General features: G+C 42.2%; 2 protein-coding genes across 3 annotated transcripts in view; both read right to left on the reverse strand.

Annotated features, from left to right (window-relative positions):
- gas2b (growth arrest-specific 2b) overlaps positions 1 to 12,726 on the reverse strand; it is a 16,870-nt gene extending 4,144 nt beyond the window's left edge. The window contains exons 1-8 of one of the 2 annotated variants that reach the window (XM_080763279.1): positions 12,586 to 12,726; positions 9,161 to 9,407; positions 7,242 to 7,351; positions 6,527 to 6,668; positions 5,342 to 5,405; positions 4,935 to 5,173; positions 4,344 to 4,651; positions 4,064 to 4,171 (exon numbers count right to left, since the gene is read on the reverse strand). In XM_080763279.1, the coding sequence (XP_080619405.1) occupies positions 4,064 to 4,171; positions 4,344 to 4,651; positions 4,935 to 5,173; positions 5,342 to 5,405; positions 6,527 to 6,668; positions 7,242 to 7,351; positions 9,161 to 9,371 (1,182 nt within the window). In that variant the 5' untranslated portion in view covers positions 9,372 to 9,407; positions 12,586 to 12,726. Of the gene's footprint in view, positions 1 to 4,059; positions 4,172 to 4,343; positions 4,652 to 4,934; positions 5,174 to 5,341; positions 5,406 to 6,526; positions 6,669 to 7,241; positions 7,352 to 9,160; positions 9,408 to 12,585 lie in introns of both variants that reach the window. The other variant, XM_080763280.1, reaches the window with a different exon arrangement.
- Positions 12,727 to 14,125: 1,399 nt separating this feature from the next.
- On the reverse strand, positions 14,126 to 14,902 carry LOC308320175 (NADH dehydrogenase [ubiquinone] iron-sulfur protein 3, mitochondrial-like; the record flags this gene model as incomplete). Its single annotated transcript, XM_080770493.1, has 1 exon — positions 14,126 to 14,902. One exon carries the CDS (start codon positions 14,900 to 14,902, stop codon positions 14,126 to 14,128), a length of 777 nt encoding a protein of 258 aa, XP_080626619.1.
- Between the last annotated feature and the right edge of the window lie 11,237 nt (positions 14,903 to 26,139).

Below are 26,139 nucleotides of genomic sequence, written 5' to 3' on the forward strand. Positions count from 1 at the left end.
CCTTTAATTCCCACCCATCCAAAGGACGGAACGCGTGGTAATGGATGGAGCCATGGCCATCAACATGATGGTGCAAAGCTCTGCTCATGCAGCTGAAGCGTGGGCGCTCGTTAAAAGACAAATGACAGAAAGGGGAAGTAAATACTGCAAGCAGTAGCTGGCAAATAGTCATTATTGCTAATGACAGATAGTGTACTGAAGACAGCTAAAACATAAGTGAGCTGAAAGTAAAAATAAAAAAAGACATGGATTGCCTCAGGTAAGCTCATAGTACAAAACAATGATAATGATGATACCATGCACATAAGAGCCAATGGAGGGAAACCTAACTGGAAACTCCAGGATTACAACTTGGCCTGCTTCCAAATACCTTTATCTATGTTTGATTCTGTTTTAGATCAAGAATCAAGATACAGTACATCGCTTTATGATAATAATTATAATAATAAGTAAAGTAAGTCTTGCCGAGCTTACTGAACTTGACCATAAACCAACAGATACATCCACGCTTGCTGAACTTGGCCATAAACCAACAGCAGCCTTTGGCAACTTCATCTTTTATTGCCTGTGTTTCCTTTGATGTGGCATCGAGACAAGTTTCCCCATGTCAGAGACTGAGCTGCTGCATGGAAACAGGTGTCCCCTCACTTGAAGGCAGCCATTATTTCTAAATGGGTAGTAAAAATATGTTGTCTGTCAGCCACTGAGGAAGAGAAAATAGAAAGTATAGTGGCTCAGCCTGTCAGCAAACTGACACAGACAACATACATATTGATCAACAGTGTTAGTAAAGATGGTTGTAACGGACCCACAGGGAGGTTTCCATGGTCAATTTCTGTTTCTTTGAGCTTTTATTTTGACGTGTTTCCTGACCCAAGTCAGTTCTCCAGGGCTTTCATTGTAAGGGTTTCCTGCCCACAGGGCCAAATCAGTTTAATTGAAATGATCAAGTTCACCTGTGACTGTGAGGACAACGCCCAGGATGGGGCTGCAGATAGCAGCATTTGATCATAAATGCCACCTGCCAACCTCAGTGGTAAGAGGATTGAGGAACAGATACTGCCATGAGAAGGAAATGGCAACACATGGAGAAGTTTGTCAAGGAAGGAACTAAGGACGGATGGCCAAAAGAGCCCTGGAACAAACTGCACATGCCACTTTATTAGCGCCTAGCTGGAAGGGGAACAAGGTTAATACTTTTATTTGTCATATCTTGTATTTTCACTGCTTATGAATTTGATGGGCTTGTTGTTGTGGGGTTTGTCATGGTTGATACAAAGGGGTTTTGAGTTATGTTTCACAGTAAAAGGTAAACCGTGATTAACTTTAATTATGGGTTCATGGGAACATTTATGCTGTTTGTTTAGGTCTACTGTATAGTGTATATGCATATGTCTCAACCTTTGCTGTGTTTGTTTATGGATTTATTGCGAACGCAGTGAGCACTTACTATGAGACCTAGCAGATCATGTCTGTCTGTCTGTCTGTCTGTCTGTCTGTCTGTCTGTCTGTCTGTCTGTCTGTCTGTCTGTCTGTGTGTCACGCTTTGTGCCCATATATGGAGCTGCTTTGGGGACTCCTTATATGGTTATGGCTGAGTCATGGTGACATGAGTGTGATGGCGTGGTCCAACTTGTGCCCATATATGGAGCTGCTTTGGGGACTCCTTATATGGTTATGGCTGAGTCATGGTGACATGAGTGTGATGGCGTGCTATAAATCTTTAAAAAAAAACAAATATGTACGAGCTGCGTTCGCTTCCCGCGTTTGCGTGTCTTACTGGTTGATTTTTTTTTTTTTTACTTTTCTCAGTTTCTACGGTGAATTTTGAAATAAAGTATCAGTCAAAATCATCAGTCAGTCTTCAACCTTATTGGCCAGCTGGGTCCGCTACAATGGTCTAGTAGTCAATGGGGATTTCAATAAGATTAACTAAGCGTTAAATGGGTTTCAGCTGGTGACCAATTAGCAACCAAAGACGTGATACAACCCTGACTGTCAAACACTGTTCCGTGATACACAGAGGGGTACACTAATACATCTGACTATCCTATATGTCCTATATAATGCACAGTACACAGCGGCTGCTATGCTCACACACCTTATAGGTACTATGTGTAAAAAATGTTTTTTAAGAGACCCTTTGGTTGTACAGTTTGTAACAAAGCTTGTAAATAAGGTAAGCCACTAAGCAACCTTTTGGTTGTAGCCTACCGTTTGTGGCAAAAACTTTGTGGAAAAGTAGTAAGAAGTAAGAGGGTACACACCCTTGGCAAGGGCAGTGTTGGCAAGTAACTAAGTACATTTAATCAAGTACTGTAGGAAACTTAAGTCAAATTGTGAGGTATTTTCTTTACTTTAGTTTCCAATTGTCAATACCTTTACTTGTACTCCACTACATCTCAGAGGCAAATATTGTGCTTTTAATCCACTACAATTATTTGAAACGTTAGTTACTAGTTACTTTGTGGATTTGATTAGGCCTACACAATGGGCTACATTAACCACTTCAGCCCTATATAGCCTACTATATACTACGACTATTTGAAAATTATTGGCAGTTCACCTTCCTTTTGTATTTTCACTTTGATCTGTGATCAAACCCTTGCTCACATGGATGGATTCATACAGGGATTCACAGTGGGATGACATTTGAACTGTATCGCACAGCTGTGCCTTGTCCACAACATTCATTCTGGTTGGTTGCTAAGCAACATTGGTTCCCTAGCTAGGATGCCATTGCCGGGTGGAGTCAGACAAGCTGTAGTGATGAAAGACTCTGGGATAAATGACATTGAGTCTGACTCACCACCACATCTTGCAGGCATTGTGGAAACCATCCACTTTGCAAACGACTACACACTGTATCAGTCATTCTAGAAACACATTTGTGATTCTGCTTTGAGGGGCTGAGAGTTCCCCAAAACTTGTTTGTGATAGCCTATGTAATATACAGTATTGTTTTCAAGCCATGGCAACTTGTTTTATAATTCAGAGGTACCGGTATGTAATACAATTATTTGACTCAAAATCAAAGCACTCGATCCGTAGTGAATTCCGCACATGCTCAATAGTCTCCGCCAGGGGGAAGGCCATGGTCGAACTCACCAGAGATGTGTTCACCCCTGTCTGTCCGTCTGCGCGTGTCTGTCTGTAAGCACCGAGGGCTCTATTTTCGTCCATGCTAAACCCCTTATCCCTAAACTACTTTGCCTTTTTTTTACTATTTTGAAAAACATTTTTGAATTGCTAAAATAGCCAATCTAAATCAACACGTTGTGAGCTTGTAGATTGGCTATTTTATTTTTTGGTCATGTGATAAAGATATATAAGGTCCATCTTGCCCCCTTGCATCCCTTATCCCTAAACCTATTTGCCATTTTTTACTAGCCGATCTACATGTGAGCTTGTAGATCAGTTATTTGAACTATAAAAGGTTTCTTAAAATAGTAAAAAATGGCAAATAAGTTTAGGGATAAGGGTTGTTAAGGGGTGGCGCAAGATATAGCGCTATATGTATAAAGTTATATTTTCACATCCCATTCCAAGTGGCTATGAGTGACTGCCTTCCAAGGTTTGCAGACCCTGGATTGCCAACCCGGCCTGGCAGAGACCTGTGCTCCAAGGAGCACACTTTTCTAGTTTATTTGGTTCCCCATCAGTATTGAAGGTGTCCACCAAACTGTTGAAAATCAACACTTATTACTCTCAAGTAGGGGTGTAAAGATACATTTGATCCAAATTGATCGATAATCGCAGTGTTAGAATTTATTATAATCGATTACTTTTTGCGCAAAACAAAAGTTGTCTACATTAATTTATGATCAATTACTATACATTCCAATACTGAGGAAGTAAATCCCACCAGTCACATTAATTCATTGTGAATTAAATTTATTTTCAAATACCACTGGATTAGTGGTATCAAAGGGATTAAATCAAATGGTATATGTAGAGATTAGATAATGTGTTTAATTGTTTCTGAAATAATTGTAATCAACACCCCTGCTATCAAGTAATGTCGGTGGAGGGTATGTGTAGAAACATACTGTACTGTACCCACCCGCACATACAGAACCTTCTCCCCCAAACGGTAGCGGCCCTTGGACTGCTTCTCAACAAAGAACCTGGTGGGGCATCTACAGGGTGGGTCCTCAATGATGTTCCTCACCTGGAGCAGGACAGATACACCTGATTTATTTATACAATTACTGGAACATATACATATAACATAACATTCTTTTATATTTCTGTCCATATACCACAGTCTTTAATTTTCAGACAATGCAGCAGCATAGATAACAGGAACTGGGATTCATGTTGATGCAAGATGTAATGCTTACAATATCATCCAAGAGGGTGTCTGCGCCGCTTTGGCTCTTCCGGCCTGCAGGTTTGCTGGGACGCCGCGACGCCACCGTAGGCGACGTGGCGCTTTTGGGTGGGGGAGGCGAGGTGAGTGCAGGACGGTTGGGGATGATTAGTGGGGCACAGGGCGGCCTGGTTTGGACCGGTGAGGACTCCGAGAGTGGAGGGGATGTGTTGGTAGCAGCAGACAAGGAAAAGCATGGCGTCTGAGTTGAAGCTACGGCTGTACTGGCGACGGAGGTTGAGAGGGAGGTCTGAGTGGAGGAGGAACATGCGGTGGTGGCTGGTGGAAGGTCAGAGATAGGAACAAGGTTATCTTTTTTAACTAAAAGTAACAAAATGACACAAAGATTATTGGAAAAACATTTAGTTAACTGACATAAAAAGAACAACAAGATTACAAATAGTCTCAAACTAACACTAAACTTATATAAACTAAACTTGCCTACATCTAAGCCTCTTGGAAAAATAAACTATAGCAAACCCACTTAACTAAAATTGAAAGCAAAGTATCTAGCCTACACAAAATAAAATATAAAAAAGAAATGATGCAAAATTATAATAACCTTGGACAGGGACAGGGGCGAGTGGAAATGAGGGACGGATCAGGGTGCGAGCAGGAGGAGGAGGAGGAGGAGGAGGAGGAGATTGGACCGGGGGCGGAGATGGCTGGGGTGAGGGGGCCAGTGATGGTGACGGAGGGAAGAAGACAAAGTCCAGAGGGGAAGATGGAGAAAGGATCCCTGACTCCTCCCTCTCTATTTCTCTCTCCAGTTTCACCAACCCCGGGGGCTCAACGCCATACCTGAGAGAGAGAGAGAGAGAGAGAGGGGGGGGGGGGGGGGGGGAGAGAGAGAGAGAGAGAGAGAGAGAGAGGGATATTCTCAGTGTGAGTACAATCAACACCAAAGTTAAGTCAGGAGGAATACGCAGCAGAGAACAGCTGGCTCAGTAGGCCTTCTCCATGTGTTACCTGGCTCCGATGCGTCCCAGCTCCATCAAGCAGAGGCACACTTCCCGAGGTTGCTTGTGGAGAACTGTGCATGGTGTAAACAGAAGGAGGGGGTGTTGTAATGAGATATCACTCATCTGAAAGGGACGATGCTTCCTGAGATAAACAGACCTCTGTCTCGACAAAAGGAAAACAATGGCAGCAACACACATACAGGAATGGTATCCAAGGAAATGCCACGACTGCAGCTTGAATGTACATGATTTGGGCATACGCAGGCAGGTGTAGCTTTCATATAGGACTCAGACTTGAGTGTGAGACCAGTGCAGACAAGCTGACAGAGCCAGTGTAATGTTATCATGCTACGTTCCATGTGAAACTATGTGAAGTGTATGCAGCTACAATTGCTTTAACTGTCCATTCTTGGAGTATGAGAAACATGAAACATCTCTCTCTCTCTCTCTCTCTCTCTCTCCTCCTTAAGGTCATAGGTCAGAAAAACATACAAAACAACTAAATTACATGTGTGAATGAATGCACGGGGAATGCAGCATGACAACCTTATAGTCTGTCGTAGTAACAGCGGGTTAACGTGTCATTGTATTAGTCATTGAACTGGGTTAGCCTGGCTTGGGGCCAGACTTGCCCTGTTGTTGATGGAGATTAACCTCCACACTATCATTCTCACGCATCCCACCATGCACGCCTAGACATGTTGAGGAAGTGCTTTCAAAACCGCAAGTTTGATATAACATATGTTTACAATACAACGTTGCTGTAGGGCAAGTAACTTTTTATGTTAATTTTGTATTTATGTATTTATGTGTTTATAAATGCTTTAGTTTGTGGTATGACATCACAAGCTTGTAGGCTATAGATCAGCTATTCTCGTTATATTGAATGAAACATTGAAAGTGAATGTGTTTAAGTGTGTCTGTGGGCTTTATAAATATTGAGAAATACATAACTACATCCCATTTCCTGAAAAGTAACAGTTTGGATTTGGAGTTTTGACTCGAACAGGTAGGTCTCGTTAACTCACCCAAACCCTCTGACTCGAACAGGTAGGTCTCGTTAACTCACCCAAACCCTCTGACTCGAACAGGTAGGTCTCGTTAACTCACCCAAACCCTCTGACTCGAACAGGTAGGTCTCGTTAACTCACCCAAACCCTCTGACTCGAACAGGTAGGTCTCGTTAACTCACCCAAACCCTCTGACTCGAACAGGTAGGTCTCGTCAACACCAATCTTGCGACACCAGTAGATGAAATTGGCAGTGTTGTCTCTGGCAAAGAATGATCCTGAAGAAGCATCAGCTCGCCAGTGGATCACTCGACGGATGAATGGCTACATTTACAGAGCACACACACACACACACACACACACACACACACACACACACACACACACACACACACACACACACACACACACACACACGTTTATTTTGTTGGTCTTGTTGGTCTCTCTTTTCAGTTTTCTCCTGCAGGTGCGTGCGTGTGTGTGTGTGTTTGTGTGTGTGTGTGTGTGTGTGTGTGTGTGTGTGTGTGTGTGCTATAGGTGCAATCTACTTGTGTTTATCTTTGGCAGCCTAGGACAAAGTAGGACATGTACTGTACTGTACATAGGTTGGTTATAAGAGGCTTCCAACAACTTGGGATGCCAAAAAAGCAGCTAAACGGCTTACAAAATTCTGTGCAATCTCTTCTACTATCGGTAGAAGCCGCCAAATAAGGCAAAGACGTTGTTACAGTACTTGTACCCCTGAAGGGAGCGTGGGTATTTGTCCGGGATTTGCTGATTGCATTCTGTACAGCAACTTGTAAATATTTGTGTCCTTGTATTGTAAATCTGTATAATGTGTGTGTGTGTGTGTGTGTGTGTGTGTGTGTGCGCGTGTGCGCGTGCGTGCAGTAGCACCTTGCCATTGCTGGCCTGGATCATTTTGTCCTGCAGCTGCTGTGCTAACTGACACAAAATAACACCAGTATCCAGCCTCTCCATTAGATCGTCTCCTGTCAGGCCCACATCTGGAGAGCAAACATGCACACATGTCAATTATGTCAAAGGTTGAGTATATTGGGGGCATGGTGGCACAGTCGGTAGTGCCTCACAGCTAGAAGGTCCTGGGTTCGATTCCCACTGGGGACGCTGGGGGTGTGTTGCCTCCTCCGCGTCATCAGTGCCCATATCCGAGGTGGGGTTGTGTGTAGTTTGTATGTTCTCCCCGTGTCCCCTAGGGTAGGTACCCTCACAAAATGCAGTAATCCTGGTCTCTAAAACTACCTGCGTGCATGCGTGCATGCGTGTACGCGTGCACGCGTGTGCACACGTGTGCATGTGAGTGTTTGTGGAGACCCTTTGGTTGTACAGTTTGTAGCAAAAGCTTGTAAATATCTAAGAAACACACAGAAGAAAACCCTTTACCTGTAGTCTTTGTGGTGAAAGCACTTAAACTTTCCTCCTTTTGATCTCGCCTTGATCTCCTTAACCCCCCCCCCCCCCTCCTCTTCCCGTTCTTTGTTTTTCTTGGGGAAAAAAGACACAATCGGAACTAACAAATTTCACCCACTTTTGTGATGTGATGGACATGCACACACCTGCATATGATTCCAATATTCAAAACATAATGTACATGCCTGCTACTACACACGCTATCTGTATATCCTTTATTATTTAACCTGTTTTGGTCCTGTGTTATTTTGTTTTTCTTTTCACATCTCCTGTTCTACCCTCTGTCCTTTCTCTTCTTACGAAAACTACAGACGATGGAGCACAATTGAAAACACAATTTCACTCACTCACTTCTTTACACCTGTAAACCTGTGATGTGAAAATAAAGATGATTCTGATTCACACAGAATGCAAATATTACACTGTGGTTAAAGCAATGTCATTTTTACTGAGCTTCATTCATCCCGCCCACGGTGTGTAAAGGCCTGAAAAGAATAATTCTGGCGGCTCTGGCCCCTGTTAATGTACAGTATAAGGCTGTCCCACACAAATGACTAAAGGTGGCCAAGATCAATGCAAAAGCAAAACAAAAGGAAATCAACATTGTTTCTTTTTGACAGCAGCCCTCATACCACCATGCCACCCCGTACCAATAACACTTTACAACCTGATTTGTTGTGTTTATGCGCATGTAGTAAAAACCTGTGTCTGACAGTGGGGGAGACTGTCTAATCATCTCCCAGAATCCAACAGGTTGTAACATGTGCAGAACCTTTATGTTTTCCCTGACAATGCCATAAAGAGGGGAAAATTTACCTTTTCCTCTGGAATCTCACCACAGAGGCTTTTAAAGCTTGGAGGATAATATGTAGGTTAACCGCTTTCAACCTGGCACTCCTATATGGGGCCGACCTACAAGCTCACAGCATATCACAATGTTGTGAGAAACACAACCACAGATTACTATTTGTATTATGAAGATATCACAAATATGTTGCGGCAAAGATTTGTGTCTCAAAGCCAGCTTAGCCCTGCAAGTTGAAACCATGCATATAGTGGTTTCAACTTGGTGGCAACAAAAAGTGGTACATCTAAATCCATGGTATTAATTTAACACTGTACACAGCAGTATTAGATGGTCTACTCTATAAAGGATTGAAAACAAAATTTCTTCAACCTACTGTTATTATTCTAATCAAAGTAAACTGTTGAATTATGTCTGCCCCTCTATATGCCCAGCTTTGTGTGTCTGTGTGATGATTTGATTGGCTGTGCACGGAATGTATGATGATAAGAGTGTGATTTTAGATCTGGATATAACATATATAATGTATTGATTTATCCAGTGAAAAGGAAACTCATACAAAAAGTAAATTGTATCTCACCCATGATAGTGTTGAGCCACAATGCCAGGTCTTCTTTCATCGGTAGCAGGCCGGCATCATGACGGCAGGGTAGCCACTGGTTGAACTCCTGGGGGCTGGCCAAGCCCGGACCAGGAGGTCTGTACCTGGGACTGACTGGACAATTCATCCCCAGGCCAGTCAGGTGTATGGGACTCAGAGGACTGTCCAGGGCTTCCACCTCACTGCTCATGCTTCCCTCCTCTCTTCTCTATTAGCCAAGTCCCTGCTGCAAATAGATATACATTGTTTTAAACATTTATTTCAGTTCAACTACTAACTATTATGAATTGAACTAAATTACAATTGACTGTTACTAATAGTGTGGAACTGCCTCTGACACATAAACAAGGGGCTGAATTTGGGCTGGAGGATAGAAGGATGGGGTGTGTGGGGTGGAGATGTTCAGTATGTATGGAGTATGGATTGGAAACAAAGAATTGTGTCAGTGAAAGGGTAGTAATGGTGGGTGCCCACATGGGCTTTCTCGCACTGAAGAATGCACAAAGATAACAAACCATGATTAGACAGATTTGAGCCAAATTGCGCAATGCACCAACACTAACCATAGAATGCTGTGGAAAGTCTTTACTCACATGCAAACAATACACACCATCACTTGATAAAGAAGCTACAGTAATGGGCTACAGGCTAAGATTTAATAAGATTACAGTACATCTAAAGCCCAGAGCTACTGCATGGCTCATTTGTCCTGTTTCCAGACCAGACTCCATCATAAACAACAGCCCCATGCAGAGACATGCTCTGGCTGCCAGTAATCCTCACTCAGTCAGCTCACTGCTAATCATTTGGAGTTAAGACAACAACACCTGCACTGGGTCACTAGGTAGGATAAACGCTGTCTAATGACAGAAGATAGTGATTACTATTATTATTGATGACTTCTTACTTTCATCTTGAAAGTATAAGTTCATGCTATATAACTACGATGATGTCCTCGCCACAGGTAGGTCTTATGTCTTCTGGGTATAAAATAACTAGAGAACAGATGGTTGTAACCCAGACAGGTAATGTTAGTATATAGAGCAAAACAGCTGCTTCTTTAGACGTATCTATTGTATACCACCTGTCTTTTTTGTGTTGTGAGTCGGTGCAGAGCAAGTTCAAAGCAGAGTTTTTTTTATCCTATTTATGGCTACTATATGGAGCAAGTAGGGCAAAAGTTTAGGCTTAGAGGTACCTATACAGTATGTGTGTCAGTGGACCATGCAGTTTACACGTGCGATGCACTATACCCACAAGAACACGAGAATCCAAAGATTGGTGTGATGATGTCGCAGACAAATGGGTGCCAGTGCCTCATACAAACCTCCCCAGTGACCTCAGTGAAAGGGGTCTTTTGTAAACATGTCATGCAGACACGGGAAGGAGACATAGTGTATGGTGTGTGGGGTCCGCCTGCCAACTATGAGACTGTTTAACAAGTTGACCGGGAGGGCATGAGATCGTCTCTCCCTAACAAAGCATACAGGTGCTACATTCACACCTCTGCTACAAGATGGCCATGCTGGGAAGCCAAGGTAAAGGTCACACACTGGGCCAGCTTCTAGACACTGGACTCTTTATTCTGTTGCAGAGCCAAGATGTATGCCAGCGAATAGACATGCATGCACACAGGCACACAAACATGCATGCACAGTAAAGCAGTACACTACACACACAGGCCCATACCTGCAGTGCACTGACATTTGCAACTCTAGCTCATTTACTTTGCCCAACCTACTGTACGTCTCCAAAGTCATATTTGCATGAGTGACATTCCACAGCCTGTAATTGTGTTGCATGTCGGGTGCCAGTGCATAATAAAAGAGAACTCTTCACAGAGTAACTGCAAAGGAGGGAATATCTACAATTACACATCTAAAAAACAACTGCAAAGTTAGGTATCTGTGTTCAAGTCTCTGAAATACCTGAGGATGTACATAAAGATGACAGGGTGATGGATGGTTTGACTCCCTCGCCACGGTTCCAAACGGGTCTTTCTTGAGGATGAGCCCAAAGTCTTCCTATACATCTGGGTCTGGTAAACAATCTACCTCTCAACTAGCTGACAGAATTCTCTTTCCTGAAATGATAGGCACCCCTCTCGTGTTTGCTCTTCTAGATGAGCGTAAGCATCACATTTCTTTCTGAAAGAGACAACTGTTTCACCAATGCAGGTTGGCAAGTGAAAGTGCATTTTACAAAGAACAAATGCCTGCAGTGTGAAAATGGAATGTGTTGTTCGAAACCTGGAGGCTTCTCACTCCTGTACATTAAACAGCACACCGCATAGAGTCCATTTAGCATCAGCCATCGGTGTTGATTTACCAAACACGTTGAATAAACCCGTGGCAAAACATCAAGATCAAGTGGATGTTCGTCAGCATTGCCGGCAGCATCAACACTCTCAGCCCTGGATGCTGTCTCACGTATCAGTCATATAATGAAGCAGCTTAAAACAGAGGTAATGCAAGACTGGAGGATGGAGGGGAGGTAATGAATGGACAGGATTATGTATAGTTGACCTATAGATTTCTGTTATGGGCCCTGACCCCATGGCTTCCACTCTGCTGCTTCTAGACTAAATAAACGTCCTGCCGACACAGGGGACGGGATGGTAAGGTCTATCGCCTGCTGCTGTACTGTGAGGCCTTGCTCTCTATAGAATTCCACTGGAAAACGATAATAAAATATTTGGACCGCTGAGCTCTGAGAAAAAAAGAAAAGAAACAAAAGCAAAGAATCTCATCCTTGACCGCTTCAATGTCACATTTATCAAATAAACAGTGGTTGCCTCTGTACAGTGTGTTCATTGAGTGGAAGTTGGCCCAGCGAATACTGCCCTACAGCTCTGCTTGTGAATGTTCTTGAATTCATTCATACTGAGTCTATGTGTGCTACTACTTTCACTAACTGAAAACAGTACATGTCTCTCCTAAAATTATGGCCAGACATTTAAATTATTACATTATTTATTGGTAGAATTCATTGGGGAATTTGATCACTTATGTTTAAACGTTTCCATCACTATTTATTTATTTATTAATGAATGATTAGGCTACAGGGTATTCATAGCAGAACATCCTACTAGCCTAGTTTGTGCATTCCAGACAATATTACAATAGTAATAGTAGTATAGTAAAAAAAGAAGAATGCTTTCATAGCCTATAGCCTATAGGCCTTTGGAATATTAACAATATAAATGACAAATGTTTACATTAGGTGCCAAACGGTTATTTCAACTAATTAGTCTGACCTATGAGTTGTTCTAATTAATTATTTAATCAATTTCTGCCCAATTACAAACATTGGTTGTGGTTCATACTTGCATTCATTAGCATTCATCACAATCATCATCATCACACAGATCCCCCATTTTAAATAGAACGAAAAAAGCGACTTACAAAATAGTTAGCTGGTGCCTACAGAAAGTCCCTTCAGTATTAACGACCAAAAGAGAATCTTCATACAAATGCAGAAGCATAAATCACTTTAACCAGATGTTCTCCTCCCTGCAGAGGTCCGCTGCACTGCACAGTAAGACAATACTGTATCTGCTGTAATAGAGTGAGGCCACCTTCCGTTTTGAAGCAAACACCCAGCGACGCGTCTTCAAAGTTTGTGGTGTCAGTTTACACACGTGGGGCCGCGCTGCTCACACATAGCTAAAACGCTTTCTGAACACGTTCAATTTTCAGAGTTCAAAGTTTCGCGCACTTATTAAGGAATGCGGTGAGTAAATTGATTGCATTTTTTATTGCAGAATGGGGATTAGACTACAGTGTGTCCAAGGAAGGTAGGCTACAGGTCAAAAGTTAACAATTCATTATGATTGAGTCAGTTTACAAGAAGTGACACAACTCATGATCCAATTATCACTGTGAATTGTTTGACTTTCATTTGTTTGCTAAGCACCCTGAGAACACACATTGATTACACTTACACTCACATGCGCTAACACTGTATTAAAGCCTCTGGGAGGAGTCCTAATTGTTCAAATTGAATTAAAATGAATTAAAATGTTTTCAGTAAATATAGTGTTATATCTGCATGCATTTTGCCTTCCTACAAAATACACATGGTTCTGAACGATGATAAGACTAAATTCCTTCTCCCCACCCTTTTCTGTAGTTTAATGCCGACGATGGCTGGTGGACCAGAAGCACTGGGGCTGGAGGCCTGCAGACTGTCTCCTCACTCACCGCTCATGCCTTCTTGGTAGGTATAGTGACCTTGGGGTGTGATGGTGCTATTGGGCTAATGAGAGAGGTTGTGTATTTGATGGTATACAGACTATCCTAGCCTTGTGTAGCCAGAAAATATCACTGCATTAACCTGGGGCAATTTGCATTGCAAAGGCAGATTTGTCTGGCTATATACGCGAGGCAAATACAATCAGTGGCCATGCACTGGCATCATCTCGCCTTTCACTGGAAGATGATGCAGTATCACAACCTCTTGATACATGGAGCAGGTTTTAATTGTATTTGTTTTCTTTATTTACATAAACTAGAGGTTCTATAGGTTCCTCACACCTACGTCGCACAGCCGATCCGACCACTATGTCGGGCTTTGTCAGAAGACGGGTGTCTGTCTGTCTGTGTCCCTTTTGTGCCCATATATGGAGATCTCTGTATCTGTCTGTCTAACTTGAACTTTTTGACCATACTGTACCCTTGAAGTTGGTTGGTCCCATATAGACACATGACCATATAAAGTCCTTGTCATTTACTATATATCAGTCTCCCTATACATATGTCCATATATGGAGATCACTGATGCCATCAGTATATTCCCATATATGGGCATGTCCCCTTTTGTGCTGATATATAGAGCTGACTCCATATTGGACATAGCTAGCTACAATGGGAACTCCTTATACGGTTATGGCTGAGTCATGGTGACATGAATGTGATGTCAGAGAGAACTGACGGGTCTCTGGGCCTACTCTTTCTCAGGTGTATTGCCATCAGCTTCTAGTTTAGGGGCTTCAGCTTTGGCCTCCCGGTGCGCCGGGAACACCTCCCATGGGGTGCTGAGGTCAAACTTCCTGAATTCTTGAGTCATCTCCACTGGTTCCGTTACGACGCGTTTCAGCTCGTCGTCGTAACGCACCTCCACGTATCCTGACAGGGGGAAGTCCTTTCTGAAGGGGTGACCCTCGAAGCCGTAGTCTGTCAGGATGCGACGCAGGTCCGGGTGGTTGGAGAAAAAAACCCCAAACATGTCCCACACCTCTCTCTCGTACCAGTTGGCAGCCATGTGGACGGGGACAGCAGAGTCCAGTGGCGTCAGCTCGTCTGTGTACGTCTTCACACGAATACGAGAGTTATAACGCAGTGACAGCAGGTTGTACACGATCTCAAAGCGGTTCTGACGTGTGGGAACGTCGACGGCCGTCAGGTCGGTCATGTTGCTGAACTGACTGTTGGTGTGATCCTTCAGGAAGGTCAACACAGGAACAACCCCATCTGGGTGGATCATCACCTCTAACTCATTGTAACATGTCACCTGGACCTGTTGGACATATTTAGGCAGCATCTCAGCCACATACTCCCCGAACGCAGCCAGCTGGTTGTGAGTGACCGCATCCTTTGGCCTCACTGTGGGTCTGGTTTCAGCGCTGGTGCTCTCCAACCTGGCAGGGTGGTGAAGGCAACCTGCAATGTTCAGACCCTTTCCTAAACCTCCGCGGAACAAACGCACCAGTGCTGCTGCCATGTTTGTACTGAGTATCGTGAACCTTTATTTGCCAGAGTTTATTTTCAGCAATAATCAAAAATCCAGTATAAAAACCCTATTGACTGGTTCCATCCTTTCATTTAATTGGCTACAGTGCTTGTGTCATCCTCGTGTTGTCAGTATGTCGGTCATATCCATATATGGAGTCCTAATATCTGTCATGTGCAAATATGGAGTGGCTATGGCTATTCATAGTTGGAGTCAGTACTGCTGTATGGGGCAGAGACATGGACCCTCACAGTACAACAGGAAAAAGCCCTGGATGGAGTCTACAGAAGAATGCTACGAATGGCACTGGGTGTCACATAGACAGACCACATCAGAAATGTGGACCTCTATGGGGACCTACCACACGCTACAGACAATGTCAGAGAGAGAAGGATGAGGCTGCCAGGGCACTGTGTCAGGCACCCAGAACATGAGGCAAGTAAATTGACTCTATAGGAGTCAATTGTTTTAAGTGTCCTATAAATTGAAAGGGTGGTTCCTGATTGGCCGAGGGGGCCACCAAAATACACAATATGTATACATATGTGGATGACATTTGATGAGGTCAGATCAACAGTTGCTGGCCGGCTCCATATATGCAGATCTAGGTGATGATCCAGTCTTCTCCATGTATGGTTATCCAGGGTTAGATGAGGTCAGTGTTGTGATCTTCATATATGGAGATGGCATATATGGAGGGATATATATACAGTATGGTGGCGTGATGTGTCACGAGGCGTGAACATATACTGTATGGAGGCATTAAGGGTCTCCATGATGTCACGTGATGTCATGAGGTCAGATCCATATATAGAGATACAGATATAGCATCCGCCTGGCACTGACGACAGACTGCTGGGTGAGCACTGGAGCATGGGAGGTCAGATCAACATATGACATTAATTCTGTACTGGCCATATGGAAGACTGGATAGTGAGTGTACTGGTCTTGAGAGTACAGCGTTTGATGAGGTCAGATCAACAAGAGTGGCTGGATATATGCAGATCTAGGTGATGATCCAGTCTTCTCCATTGTATTCTGTATTGTATGGTTCATGTTGGTTATCCAGGGTGAACTTTTCCAGACATCGTTAGTTTAGTTTAGTTTAGTTTATTCGCACAATAAAAACAGTACAAAAAAGTTAACAATAAAAGATAAGTATGTGCAGGTGAGAAAAGAAACCCATGGGAGGGCTTATATGTGTGTGAGAGTGCGTGTGCAAGCCTGAGTGTGCCTAAGTGTACCTGCATGTCTGTCTGTGTCTGAGTATGCACAATAAAGCTACATTACGTTAGAATCAAGTGGAGAGGGTTACTTCAAGAGGCTGGCCCTCAATCTATGTTTAAAGTTGTGTGAAGTGAAGATGAGGAGTTGGCAATAAGTACAGTATGTGTGAATTCCCTTTGACTTTATGGAGAACTGGCTAATCGTTGAGGGGTGATACCCCACTGAGCAATAGTCGTCTACCGTATTTAACTATTAGACGTCCGTCTAAAAATGAAAGTATTTTAGTGGTCTAACGTTGATTAGCAGTTTTTTAAACGTCGATATAGACTTGTCTATATAGGCTAGACGTTGAAACAACGTTGTTTCAATGTCTAATCTAAAAAAAACGTTCATTTTTAGACGGCCATTTAGATGTCTATTAAACTAAAAAAGGGCTCAGTGGGACAGTATGTCCCATGTGCGTTCTATTTTGAAAATATGTGAATTCATTGTTTCCTATGGCAGGTAGTGTCTCTTTAAGAAATACATGAAGTAGGCTTAGGTTTTGTCATGTGACACATGTCATGTGACCTCTTTCAGGAAGTGTACTACATTTGATTGCAAACATTCCATGACAGATCTATCATTAAAAAGAAATAACAGCTGGATGGCAGGAGCAGTGGGAAAGGGAAAATAAGGGAAGGCATTAATTCAAAATCCAGAATAGTGTCAAGAAAGGGGAGTGCTACCTGGGGTAGAGAGAAGGCAGACAGTTTATGACCAGACATAGGATGGGGCATTGTGGACTGGCCTGGGTTTGGCAAAAATGGGGAAACACCCAGAAGTCCCAGATGGACTATGCAACACTTGCAAAAAAGACCAAAATGTGGAACATGTCCTTATGGACACCCGGTGCAGAAGAAAGAAAGCGGATGTATGCAGCAGCGGCAAATGAACACACAAGCAATCAGGGACAGCTCCATAGGCATAGGCATCTAGTCTAGCACAAGAAGAACATTCCATGACGCATGCAGACTAGAACTCATCTTCAAACATCTGCTGAAATCTTCTGCCAGTTGTAGCATCGTTGGTATGTATTCTTTCACCAAGACTTTCATTGCAGTTCATTATTTTTGAATTCCTATATATGTTTTTGTGAAGTTTGATGTAAAAAGGTCTTGCAATCTTAAATGTACATGTCCATCTCTGATTGGTTTACCTGCTGTAAAGTTTGTGTACAGTAAATAGTTTACCTGGTTTATTTCAAGTTGATTCACCACACTGAGTTGTTGTATTGCTGCAGAAATGCCTGTTTGTAAAATATATAGGCTATTTATTGTGTTATGTAACAAGTGTTAATGCCAATTGGTCACAGTGGTGTTTTGTAGTAGTTTAATTGTGACATTAGACTAGGCCTATAGTGGTTCTGATCGGTGAATCAATATTTCTCCAGCGCTTGCTCCAAGCTCCTCGCCCACCCCTCTAGACCAGGGGTTCTCAAGGTTTTTTGGCTGGGGACCCCCGGAAATGCTTTGGTCATGTCCCATTTCAAATATTTGCCTCCAGGATGGAACCTAGTTAGGTAATATCATCTTTCTGTGTCATAGTCAGGGCTGCACATGTGGTGCGCCAGTGCGCATGCGTCGTCAAAATTCATTATGTGCTGTCAATCAAGTGCCGGGAAGCGCTTCTGCATACCAACAGCTGGGGCCGCCCAGAATGATTATTATGGCAGAATACTAGTAAATTCTGTGGTGAGAGCATTTCCCACTGACTGCCACTCAAAGTAGCTACTACTGGCCAATCACAGCACGTCTTGCACAAGTGCACTGGCCATTGTGGCTAATCACAGCGTGTCCTTACTCAAACGAGGGAGGATTCCATGCTGCTGCTCATTGCTGGGAGGAGGAGGGCGGTTGACAGGAGGAGGATAGGAGTTTACTACTGAGAAAACCTGACATTAATGGTTCGGCTTCTCCGTTTCAAATGTGGAGCGAACTAAAAAGTTAAAGTTGTAAAAGGGCATGCTTTGGATGCTTTGCACTCTTATCATTGGCCGCTGTGCTTGTATTTGTTTTCCGGGTGCTGGAGCAAGTTGCTCGTGTGCGATGCCGTCTGTCACAGCACCGGCCACCGACTTTTTACGGGTACAGATTTTGGGAGGAGTGCAAAGCATTGCGGATGGCACTGCTGCTGCACAACATGAAGCTTATCAACATGACAACAGGACTGGCACTGCTGCTGCACAACATGAAGCTTATCAACATGACAACAGCGTGTCCCGACATACTGTCCCTTATTATCGTAAAGTCGGGTTGTGTACATTGTTTATTTTGCATAGAGGAGCCATGTGTGTCTGTCTGACTGTCTGACTCTGTGTTGACTGTGTACGAACAAAAGGGAAGCCTGGCGTATGCTTCGCCGTACGACGTGTCATATGTTAAACAAATAGCTGATCTGCAAGCTCACAACGTGTTGCCTTTTGGAGGTCCAGCATGACCATGCCACAGTATTTGTCAGCATCCACCTCATGTTTGATGTGGTCACTCAAATAGATTGTTTGATTAACTTGTATTTCATTAATTTCATGTTAAGTGTGGAGCCGTGGTTCCTATAGTGGGACCACGACATTAAGGTGACACACATTATGTGTAGTGGTTAGGGAGCACCTGCCTAATTGTCTCCCTATAGAGAGTATGCACATGCATGATTTTCCCATCAGGACACGCCCCCCTCATCTAGACTAAGTGGCAAAACATTGAGCAGCATGGAGTGTTGGAGTTTAGAAGCACTCATTGGAAATCACTCAACCGTCCAGCGTACCACCTGTTTCTAAATGTCACATAATGCAGGAGGCAGCAAAATGTTGTGTTATTGAAAACAAGCACTTCCAAACTTTGACACTTAGAAACATAATCAAATGCAGGGCATTTCTTGACAGAAAGTAGCTCATAACGTTTCTATGGTGGATTTTTATGAAACAAAAACTTTGCAGATAAAGGATAATTCAAGCTTTTCGTACAGCTGCAATGTTGGTGAGTTTAACATTGTTTAATGCAATCTGATAGGACTTTTCTGTTTGGATGAATGGGCTGTCAAGGCCAGAAATTATTTTTTTGCCAGGTACGATGATCTCAAGCGCATACCCTCTATAGGTGAGCCTGGGTGGGGCATTCCATCTTGATTGCTCATTGGAGAGCACCTGGGCCCGGTGCCTCCAGAGAGATATAAAAGCAATGTCCCTGCCATTCACACTGAGAGATCCAGAGGAGGCAGACCTGCTGTCCGTGCCTCCACTCCCTGCTTGCCTCCATGTCCTATTTAGTTATGTTTGCATTATTCTTTCCATCCACACAGCATCCACCTCATGTTTGATCTGGTCGCTCAAATACACATGCAATTTTTCCCCCTTTTTTTGCAAGATACTTTTTGACCTGACTTATTTCAATCACTTTCGAGATGGCGCCAAGAATAGAATAGAGTGGTAGTTGCCGGGGTCTAATTTTCTGCCTTTCTTGTGCAGGGGGGTTACTTTAGAAAGTTTGAAATTTTGAGGGACCTGTCCCTGTTTGATGGAGAGTGGGTGATAATTGTAGCTATGGTTAACCTAGCATAACCTACAGGTTTTAGTAGAAAGCTTTGATGTGCTCTAGTCTACACCAAAACGCCCAGAGTGGGAGGGCAGTTTGTTAACCAAAGTTGTGGCTATGTTTTTAAAAATCACACCTGTGTGAAGTGAGGGGCGCTCTTATCATCATACGTCATCATACTGTACATCATCTCATTCCGGCCAATCATAATTTGCGTCATTACTTTTGTCTTCAATGTTTGCGTTTACACCATATAGTTATAAAATATCTGGAGAACGGATTGAGGAGCGACAGCTATTCACTTCAATGGAAGTTGCTCAGTGGCGTTTTGAAGCACCCGGAAGAACGACAAAGTCTTCCGGGTAGTATACCCCTCCAGCATTGATATGATTTGTTGGCTCCTATCGTAGTACCCTGTGCTGTTCTTGTGGTACATCTACGTCACGTGTCATGTCCTATACGTCACGATTCATTCATAAATGTCAACGTTGCCCCCCCTTCCACAAAAGTGCTGTCTTTAATGTTTGTGTTTATACACTTTTGTCTTCAATGTTTGTGTTTACACAGACCCAAGCTGAACAGTGAGAGTAGTAGGGGAACTCTCATCATACATCAAATTTCAAAAATATGTTTAAGTAATTGGCCACATCAGGCTTATCAGTGATGAGAGTGTCGTTGGATTGGATGATTATTGATTGTTTGTAAACCTGGAGTGAAGTGGTTCCAATATTGCATTGTTCTTTTATTGTGTAACATGTGAGAGTTACTTGAGTAATTTTAATTGAAATTTATATTTCACAGTATGCAGAATGGGTACATTTCAAACGAAAGCACAAGTCAACACAAAATATGTTACTTTGTGGGCGAACCATGATTAAGCATTTATACTTAATTGTTTACAACAGGGTCCACCTTTTTCAATTCATCAGAACATTTAAAGACGTACAAATATACACTTCTAAAAAAAAAAAGGGAAATCATCATATAAAGAAAGTAAAAAAGGTACATGTACAGTATGGGGATCTTTATTGAAGGAATGTGTTTATACTTACTGACAATACACTCTTCTACATGAGGGCGGCACAGATGTGTTCTTTTTGGCGAATATCTACCAATCAAGACATGCCCAATATTGGGATGCTTGCATTTAAGTGGTGAAAGGAACCATTTCTATTTCCGCCAAAGAAAATAGAATAGAAAATAGAATATTATTATCAATTCTTTAAATAGTGGTTGTACAGTACAGTACTTGATGGTTCTTCGTGGAATCTAGGAAAGAACCACTATTTTTCCTGTGCGAGAAAAATAGATAGAAGTAACAAGGATTCTGACGAGCTGGGCATGATTCACATCCTGTGTCTGGGAGAATCAATGGGCATTTGTATGTAAAGTAGGTACACACACTACGGATGTTTTAAAGGCCTGTTAAACCATTTTACAGTGACTCATGAGTATGCACACTGAGTTAATGAATAGTTTCTGAACATCTGGAATGTAACCTGTATCCTAAAGGCAAGACAGACAACCAGGAGTTTATAACCGTTCTTTATTTTATTTATATTTGCTTTGAATGAAATGTGTTGTGTAAATTGCCATTTATAGTTATAATAGTCATTTTTGTATCAAATAATCACACCAATGATGTTTTTAAAGCTTTATATTTACTTTAAAGGGTAGTTCAGATTTTTTACTTAAAGCTGTATAGGAACTTATTTAATTAATGGTTAATTGCGACCAAAGGTCGCAGTTAACTATGAAATCACTCAAAATCCCCATACATGAGGAAAGACCCCATATATTGTGCCCAGGTCTCATGACATTACTATGACATCGTTTTTGTCACTCAAAATCCCCATTCATGCAGGGGAAAGCCCCCATATATTGTGCCCAGGTCTCGTGACATCACTATATCATCAGGGATGATAGTAAATCAGGGATCATCGTAAAAGCGACCTGCTATCGCAATTAAGCCCATATATGGAGATCCCTGATGTCATCAATATTAGTATACTGTATGGATATGTCCATATATGTTGATCCTTCCCCATCCATCCTTCCTCCTTCCATCCTTCTCCCTTTTGACTGATACCTGTCCATTTAAACTCTAGATGGGCCTGGCCCAAAGTTATTTGTGCAGGGTTTGACCTCATCAAACCCTGTACACTCAAGACACACTCCATATATGGCCAGTGCATGCAACCTCGCTGTTACGAAGGCCTCGGTTACACTCGCCCTCAGGCGTCTTACTGGTATTAATATAATGGTTGTAAAGAGATTAATTTATTCCCTAAGTCCCGTGGTGGGAGTTCTGGTTTTGTTTTGGTGAATATTAAGTAGTTCCAGTCATTTTGTGGGGTCTGGGGGCCACGCATTAAGAATATATAAATCCAGAAAACTAGCGTAAATTGTATTGTTGTCCTTTGGCTTTTTGGCAACATTTGTTCAATTTAGAACCCTCTGTCACTTGGAACTATTTGTTGTGTCCGGTATCACTACACCATGCAGCAGCACTAAACCATAGTTCCTTGTGGCAGAGGGGTCATAGTTGAACCAGTTGCACGATATGGTAGAAATAGGTCAACAATACAAATGATGCTAGTTTTGTGGATTTTTATTTATTTATGCGTGGCCCCCAGTTACTCCCAAATGCCCAGAACTATATTCAACAAAAGCAGACCAGAACTCTCACCACGGGCGACTCACGCAATCACTTATTACCTTTGCAACCACTATATTAATTACAAGTATTTAGTAATGGCCAGTATATTTCCTACAGCTTTTAAGTGCAAAAATCTGAACTAACCCTTTAAGCCTTTACTGATAAGTGATAAGCTTAATGACACATTGTTAACTTGTACAGTAGATCCGTTATTTTTGGCAACCAAGCAACCCTCTCATAGCTACAGAATATAACCAACCAAGCAACCCTCTCATAGCTACAGAATATAACCAACCAAGCAACCCTCTCATAGCTACAGAATATAACCAACCAAGCAACCCTCTCATAGCTACAGAATATAACCAACCAAGCAACCCCCTCATAGCTACAGAATATAACCAACCAAGCAACCCTCTCATAGCTACAGAATATAACCAACCAAGCAACCCTCTCATAGCTACAGAATATAACCAACCAAGCAACCCTCTCATAGCTACAGAATATAACCAACCAAGCAACCCTCTCATAGCTACAGAATATAACCAACCAAGCAACCCCCTCATAGCTACAGAATATAACCAACCAAGCAACCCCCTCATATAGCTACAGAATATAACCAACCCTCTCATATAGCTACAGAATATAACCAACCAAGCAACCCTCTCATATAGCTACAGAATATAACCAACCAAGCAACCCTCTCATATAGCTACAGAATATAACCAAGCAACCCCCTCATAGCTACAGAATATAACCAACCAAGCAACCCTCTCATATAGCTACAGAATATAACCAACCAAGCAACCCTCTCATAGCTACAGAATATAACCAACCAAGCAACCCTCTCTCATAGCTACAGAATATAACCAACCAAGCAACCGTCTCATAGCTACAGAATATATGTTAGGATTTAGGCAAATGGAACAGCCATGTTACCTCTGACCTCAACCCATCCCCCTCCTTAAATTAAAAACACAATAGAGGTGGGGGTGGAAATCATCAGATTGGAAGTAGAAGTACATTTACTTGAGTAAAATCTGGAAAATCTTTAGATTTTTTGGGGGATATGTCTATATTTTAATACAGTGATGCATTGATATTGAAAAGACAACATACGTTGTAATTTGTATACCTTTCAATACACAAGTTAAATGTTTTAAACCAGAACTCGGATACTTTTATCAAGTACACTGTTGTTAAAATAGGGCAAGTGATATGGGTTTGTTTTAAGGTTAAAGCTCTTTAGGTCATCACTTTAAATTGGACTTGATTAATTCTGTATCCTGTGGGAGTTCTGTCTCCTAGCTAACTTGATAAAATTGGTATTCCAACGTGACATTTTTTTAAGAGCTGGAGAGACATGGAGACCCCTGTTAACAAACACTCTAGAGATCGTACTCTAGCAAGTACTATCAGAAACAAAACAGCATCACTTACCCTACCTTTAAATAAAAGTCACAATGGAGGTGTGTGTGGAAATCAGACTGGGTTAAAAAGCATATCGAAGCTACACGCTGTGGTTCACTGCACAGGACCTTGACAGATGGCATCACTGGTTGCCAAGACAACTGGGCTTTAACCCGCCACCTCCGGCTTAACCCGGCACACTGGTAGAAAATAACGAAGTACATTTACTCAAATACTGTACTTCAGTACAATTTTGGTACATGAGTAATTAGGCTACTGGTACTGGCAAATATTATACGTCTTACTCCACAAACAATCAGATATTTGAAAATAGCCAATCTGCAACTCACAAAGCATTGCGACATGTTGTGAGCATGTAGATCGGCTATTTTCGAAAACGTTTTTCATAATAGATTATGTTGCCAATACTTTCGTAATTTTGTAATATCTTTAAGTGTTTAAGTAAAGTAAAACCTTTAATAGGGGACCTTCACTTATAACAACAATGTAACATTATTTTTATATTGTCGTGGTATTGCTACTTTTACTTAAGTAAAAGTACTTCTTCCACCACTGCCCCAGTGCACTGGAGGGAGGGTTGATGGAAATTCTGCACAGGCACCATGTGTGGGTGTACCACTCAAATTGGTCCCCAGGGTCACAAGCATCCATGGCCTGTCAGATGGAGACACACTTATTAGGAACGCACTGGTGTTTCATCACTCTGTCACATTAGGGCAGACAGATCTCATTCGGAGGGGGATCGAATATTGAATCTTTTCTTTACACGTTGATAACAAAAGCTACCGTATAGCTGATACGCTCAAATGTCCATATGACACTGATTGTTCTCATCCATCAAGACATGTAGTCTTTATTTGTAAAATAAATTAAGAAAAAACCCAGACGAGCTTTATAGTCTTTATATTATTAAAGGGATATTTCACTAACTAAATCAAAAATGTAATTTGTCAATATTTGAAGGGGCAGAGGTTCACGTTAGGCCTATATTTTTTATATTTTTATATTTTATCGACTATATATATATATAGCCAATATTATCCTACCCCAATTTTAGCTGTAATCCTCCCCACACATTACTGTGTTGCCACTGCTATTGCACCTGCCAGTGAGGAGCCCACACCGGGACGATGCAGTGAAACCGCTGGTGGAGTGGACAAGTACTTTAACCCACCCCAGACATTATTTCCTGTCAGGATTTTTTTCTCCCTCTCTTTAATTACAAGATACTTTCAGATAATTAAATCCAGGTCTTTTGATTCAGTTGTGTACCGGAGGGCACTGGGAGAGCTTGGGGAACTGGGAACATTCATATAAATGACTAATGCATAATATGTCAGGCAGCCTCAAAGCTGACAAATGAAAGCCGGGCTCTGTTCAGCCTGAGCCAGGTCAGTAGCTGCAGGCCAGACCATTTATTTGTAATTAAGGTAGCTGCCTAGTTTGTCACAAAAAATGTAACACCACAGTGTACAAAATGGCCCTATTTGGAATTTGGATCAATTTTTACACTCTCTTAGTCTTAAATTAGCGATACTGGTGATACCATGTGTATATTTAGGATCAAGGGATTACACTCAATGTAGCATAATAATAATCTTTCTGCATTTTGTGGTTGATTATGGTCATTGTTTAAGTCAACATGAGCAGCTTGCATTAAGCACCCGCAAAATAATTACGGAGATATGTAAATATCCCTGAATGGATGGAATATTTTGTTAGACTATGCCCAGGGACACTCAAGGTTCCTGGTCTAACTCTGAGAGTGCATAAATGGAAGCAAATAGACCCAAGTCATTTGAATCCAAAAATGTGAGAACCTGATGTATCGCCTGAATCACATGTAGTTTTCAATGTAACCACCAGGGGGGGGAATAGCTTAACCTAGCCCTGTTGATTAGTATTACTGTCCTTCTGCCAACATAAAAGAAGGATGAACTATAAGGCTCATCAATTTATGAGCCTAATCTTGAAACAAATTAATTAATTGGGTTCGGAACTGGATTTGGAACCAAAAATACTTCTTCTTGCCCTGAAGTGGGAACCAAAGTGGGCATGTCACTTTTCAGGTTGGAAGATGCAGATGTGATATAAATCATAAAAAATAAAGAACAGAACCAGCAGTTCTAGACCAAAGTTATTTTGGTGGAAAAGGGGGTCATTGACTCAGAGCTAGCTCTTTATGTGTTTCTGGTAATATTGTGTGTGTGTGTGTGTGTGTGTGTGTGTGTGTGTGTGTGTGTGTGTGTGTGTGTGTGTGTGTGTGTGTGTGTGTGTGTGTGTGTGTGTGTGTGTGTGTGTGTGTGTGTGTGTGTGTGTGTGTGTGTGTGTGTGTGTGTGTGTGT

This window comes from Protomyctophum bolini (assembly GCF_963924005.1).
Source record: "Protomyctophum bolini genome assembly, chromosome: 1".
Classification (NCBI taxonomy): domain Eukaryota; kingdom Metazoa; phylum Chordata; class Actinopteri; order Myctophiformes; family Myctophidae; genus Protomyctophum; species Protomyctophum bolini.